This window comes from Helobdella robusta (assembly GCF_000326865.2).
Source record: "Helobdella robusta unplaced genomic scaffold HELROscaffold_22, whole genome shotgun sequence".
Lineage (NCBI taxonomy): Eukaryota > Metazoa > Annelida > Clitellata > Rhynchobdellida > Glossiphoniidae > Helobdella > Helobdella robusta.
This window is the reverse complement of record NW_008704170.1, coordinates 1023484-1029754: the sequence shown is the minus strand read 5'-3', so window position 1 is coordinate 1029754 and position 6271 is coordinate 1023484. Positions and strand designations below refer to the sequence as shown.

General features: G+C 33.0%; 1 protein-coding gene across 1 annotated transcript; it reads right to left on the bottom strand.

Annotated features, from left to right (window-relative positions):
* Positions 1-3311: 3311 nt before the first annotated feature.
* HELRODRAFT_171942 (hypothetical protein) lies at positions 3312-3704 on the bottom strand (the record flags this gene model as incomplete). The annotated part of the gene is made up of 1 exon (XM_009018622.1): positions 3312-3704. The coding sequence occupies one exon, from the start codon at positions 3702-3704 to the stop codon at positions 3312-3314; it is 393 nt and encodes a 130-aa protein (XP_009016870.1).
* Between the last annotated feature and the right edge of the window lie 2567 nt (positions 3705-6271).

Sequence of the window (6271 nt, the reverse complement as noted above, 5' to 3'; positions counted from 1 at the left end):
TTGAAATTTTTAGTCTGATAGTCTGAAACGAAAAGTTAACGGCGTCAACAACATCAACAAAAACAATAACGATGATGATGATGAAGAAGACGGCGACGATGATGATGATGAAGAAGACGGCGACGATGATGATGATGACAATGATGATGATGATGATGATGATTGTGATGATGACGACGACGACGAAATAGCAAGGAGAAGATATCTCTTCACAACATGCGTCACCAACATTAAGATATTTGAGACGCCAGAAAAATTCCGAAAAAAACAAAAAAACATCCTACATAAATTACAAAAAGAATACAAACATTAATACAAAAAATACCGAAAATACATTAAAAAATACATAAATGCCACGCAAAAACATACAAAATATTTACAGAGATTTTACAGAGCTTATAAAAATGACACACACATAAACAACTTACCAAAGATATACAAACGTTATACAAAGCGCATGTAACCGAAACATTATCCAAATATAAAACAGTATACATACAATATTATACAAAACATATACAATCAAATTAATACACAAATAATATTCAATGAACATACAAACTTTTTTTAAAGAGCATTCAAATTGAAAAACAAAATTATCTACAAAAGAAATACTAAATGTATACAATTTGTGTAAAATTTATACAAAATTATACAAATGTAATGTCAAATAGACATAAACAAAACGTATATAAAAATCTACATACAAAACACAAACACGAGAAAAATACTAAAACATAGACATATACAAACAATATACCAAAAACTAAAAATATATAACAATCTATGCTCGAATCTATCATACATACATACACAAATACTTTCAAAAAACTTACATAAATGAAACCTAAAAAATATACAAAAATATACAAAAGATATAATACAAAATGTATACAAATACAACAAAAAGCAAAACAGAAAAATACATTGAGAGCATAAGAAAGAATGGATAACGGTAATTAAGAATGGAAGAAAGTAAGTTCTGACAATGGCAGAAAACATGCAGATGAGAATCGCGTGCTGAGTGGTTGGTATATTTGTTTGCATGTTTGTATGTTTGTTTGTTTGCATGTTTGTATGTTTGTTTGTATGCTTGTTTGTATGTATGTTTGTATGTATGTCTGCTTAATTTTTTTTCTAAAGATTTTTATTTATGATTAAAAAATCACGTGAATCAGCAATTAATTAGTGTTGCATACATACAAAATCATCCTCCAATGGCAAATGCAACTGTCATATACAAACATACATACAAACATACAAACAAACAAACAAATTTACAATTAAACAAACACACAGATTCGCTATCACACAAAAACGCATTCCTATTTAAATTTCATAAAGTACTTCACCAATCAACAGAAAATAGACTGGCACGCAAACGAAATGTTCAAATGCCATCTTTAAAAACATTTAAAAATGAAGCATACACTCTTATATAGCCCAAGAAAAAAAGACGTACATGCATGTTAAGATGTATAATTATATACAAATGTTTGTATACGTTTGTATATAATTACATTTGTATTATAATATACGTATACAAAACCAAACATTACACTTACATACATATGTACACACATACGTACAACCAAACACATATGTAAATACACACACATACTCACATACATTTACATACGCTCACACATACACACACACAGAGTATAAACGTACAAAACATACAAAAACAAACAAACAAACGAACAGAGATACAAAACAGCAGTATATATTTTTGGCGTGAAAGATAAAATTCCTTAATGGCGAAACGGAAATGATGCAATGTTTAGACATAATGATGCTACATGCACGAAAATTATTTTTTTAAAGTTATCTTTCAAATTATTAAATCTTTTTTTTTTCAAAAAAAAGAAAAACAAAAACTATTTATCTTCAATAATAACAATAGCATCAATAATAATCAAATAACGACAACAATAACATCAACAATAATAACAATAATAGTAATAATAATCGAAAGAAGAACAAATATGATAATAAAACAACAACGAAATGTTCCTTTGAAGCTAGCGCCGCGAAAAGCAAATTAGCCATAAAAAAAATATGGGAACGTCAAGCAAATAGAAATATGACACTGAGGAAAAGTTACGACTCTCTCTACCGGTACCGATAATACCGATATTACCATTGCCGATGACGATAGCACCATTACCGATCCGATTGTCGATATCGTCATTACGTTACCACCATTTTCGGTAACGATACCACCATTTTCGGTAACAATACCACCATTTTCGATGACATTCTCCTATTTTCGATACCACCATTTCAGATAACGATACTACTATATCCGATACCGATAAGACATTTCTGTTATAGATACTGTCTCGTTTTCACACCTGATAACACCGTGGCTAATACCGATACGATTTTTACCGATACGGATATCGTAATTTCAAAAACCACCGACGCCAATTCGACGAACTCACTGTCAATACCGCTACCGTAAATAAAAATACCATCACTAACAATACTCAAAGTATTCAAAACATACACACATACACACATACACATACACATACAAACACACATACACACACATACATTATATAGTTTGTTTACATATAATAAAATAACACTTTCATCTAAAATAATTCTCTTACGCCAATCAAACACTTTATATCACTCACGGACGTACACACACACGCGCACGCAGACATACACGCGCACGCACACACATGCCATCAAACTTACATATATGCATACATACGTAAATACAAACACACAAATACAGTTTTACGCATACATACCAACAAATAAACACAGAAGTACAGGTATACATTACAATTCGAATATACACGCATATACAAAATTACAAACAAACATACACAAACAGAAACAATCACTCGAACGCGCGTACAATCACACAAACAATATAAATATACTAAATTCCATACTTATCTTCCATGCGTCTAACAACAATGGCCTTGTATCTATCTTCGTGATGGGCTACGTACTATCAATATTTTTAGAAAAAGGTATTTATACTATGCCTACATATGTATTGTACAATTTTGTCCATTCCCACATTCTCACATTCTCGTATTGTATATTTATAACAACAATCTACATGCATACAAACACGCAAGCAAAGACATACAAACATACATACATACATACATACATACATATGACGACGAGTCTGTGAGATTTGCCATTGGCTTCAGACTTAGCCTGGTCATTCAGAATAAATACACGTGCCGATGTGGCGCTGGGGCGGACGAGTTTGGGCACCACGGTTTGGTTTGTCGCCTGGGTGGGGGCCGTCAACTACGTCACTCAGCGCTAAACGATTACATTTTTCGGCTCTTCTCCAAGGCTTCAATCCCGGTTCTCAAGGAACCATCCGGCATTTCTGCGCATGATGGTAGGCGCCCGGACGGATGCACGCTAATACCTTGGAGAGCCGGCAGATGTTTGGCGTGGGATGTTACGGTTCCTGGCACCCTCGCCGAACGATACGTAAACCTGACAAGTAAAGAATGCGGTTTGGCCGCGGCCAGGGCAGCGGACGAGAAAATGAAAAAATATGGGAACGCCCTCCCCTCGATGGAATTCTTGTCAATATGTATCGAGGTTCTCGGCCCGATGGACCCCAACACCCTTAAATTTTTTAAGGCAATATGTAAAATGATCAGCGTCAGATCAGGCGACAGCAGGGAACTGTTTTTCGCAACTAACCACATTTCGTGCTTGTTGCAGCGGTTCCTGCGTGTCTGTGTGCTTGAAAATATCCAACTGAATGCCAACATGTGCAATTAACGACAAATCAAAGTGTTAATCCATTTGTTACTTGATGTTTGACGGTTCAGTGTCACTCATCATGTTTTGGTTTTAACATACATACATACATACATAGATACATACATACATACTTCCATACAAACATACCTAGGGTCAAACATTATAAACACATACATAAATACACACACGAATACACACATATAAACATACATACACACAGACATGACCACAGCCACACACAGGCACACACACAGACAGACACACACACATACACAAAAAAAAATATGAGCAATTTTTGCTTAGACATTTTAATATGACATAACAAATGTTATGTTAAAGGCTATTAAATTTTTTATAGATGGTACGCTCCAAGCGATTCTCTGATTCTTCTTAAGCCCACTTTTTTGACTATTTTCCCGCCAATTTCTTTTTTATTCTTACTTGAAATAGTTTTTTCTATTAAATTTTTTTCAAGTTTTATCCCAGCTGTTTTTTCCCAATTTATTTTTTTACTAGAGGAAAAACCGGAAAGAACATAGTAGACCAAATACAAACATACATACAGACATCATACATTCATACATACATGCATACATACATACATACATACATACATACATACATACATACATACATACATACATACATACATACATACATACATACATTTAATCCATTTGTTACTTGATGTTTGACGGTTCAGTGTCACTCATCATGTTTTGGTTTTAACATACATACACACATACATACATACATACATACATACATTCACACGTACAATTATACACAATACACATATACAAACACACATACAAAAACACATACAAATAAACCTACACATACATGCATACAAGCATACAAACAAGAGAGAACCAGATAAAAAATGATGCAAACATAAGATGAGAACGTGTTCAGCAAATATATTTACGTTTGCTGTTTGTCCGCGGTCACGTGGGTCAGTCAATATGAGGCCTAGTTTGCAAAAGAAAATGAATAAAACTCTTAAAAATAAAATAAATAAAATACATTTAAATACTAAATAAAATATATAAATCATTAAAATACTGAATTAAAAGAACGGAAACTCTCAAAAACTGTATTAAATATCATAGTGGCAAGAAATATTGTTAGGCACACAAGTTCATGTTCACTGAGTTTACAAAAGTTTTTGACCGTGTACAATATCTCTCAACAGGACAAACTGAGGCATAAAAAAATTGTTATCAAAAATTCCTAACAAACTTTTGGGAATTTTTTTATTAAAAGTGCAAAACAAGCAATAAATGGCGTAGCTTCAACACGTCGCGCCAACAACACGAACAACATCTGTCTTTTTTTTCTTTTTTTGATCATCTCCTGCACAATCAGCTTCCCAAAAACATTTCCGTCCCCATCAAATCATCTTTCCACCCCCCCTTCATGAAGACACGCTCGGCAAATACGTCTTAATGTCTTGACCTTTTTTTTAAAGCAATCTGACCTCTCAAGTTCAAGCTTGTGAGAATTTTTTTCAGAATTGTAAAACGTCCTGCTATAGAACGTCTGCTGTTCTCCAAGAAACGATTTTTGCTCTTATGAGGTTTTCATAAAAAAATATATTTTCGCGCGTCCAGATGCTGAAATGGTTGAGGTGTTTGTACGTCACACTTTGATAATTCTGAAAAAGAATCACAAAAGATTAAATTAGTAATAAAAAGAATAATGTTAACTACCCAAAAATAGATAATAACTATTACAATTATAAAAAATATGAAATATAAGTTATCTCATAGACCTAACCCCAAAAAAAAAGGATAATAACTATTACAATTATAAAAATATGAGATCTAAAATTGACCAAAGAATATTTGAAGGAAAAAATTATTTCTAACAAAAATTCGTTCTATATAACAAAAGGGGAGAGGCATGAATAGAGGAGCAAACATACCATAAACCATCTTCTCAGCGCAATTCTTTTTTCCTCTTCTCTCCTTCTTTCTCTTCACTATCATCATCATAATCCTTATCATCATCAAGATCGTTCCTATTGGCATCATTATCATCCGTGTGGTGATCGTCATCATCGTCGTCGTCATCCTCATCATTGTCATCATTATCGTCGTTGTCGTCATCATCACTCTGATAATGCCATCACATCAACAACATCGTAATTGTTACCATCATCATCAACATTATGATCAACATCATCGTTCTCACTATAATTATTGTCACCATTCTCATCTCTATATCATCATCGTCGTCGTCGTCATCATAATTATCACCATTATCATTCCTAAATCATCATCGTCGTCGTCATCATCATCATAATTAATATCATCATCATTATCATCTCTATATCACCTTCGTCGTCGTCATCTTCCCCTTACTAATGCTATCTTGAAGTTTTTTGTTTTATCTCCCCTCTACATTCAACTTCTCTGAGAAAAAAATTTAAAATTAAATTAAAAAAACTGTAAAATTTGTACTTTTTTTTATTAAAATTGATGTCGCTTAATTTTTTGCCCGGTTT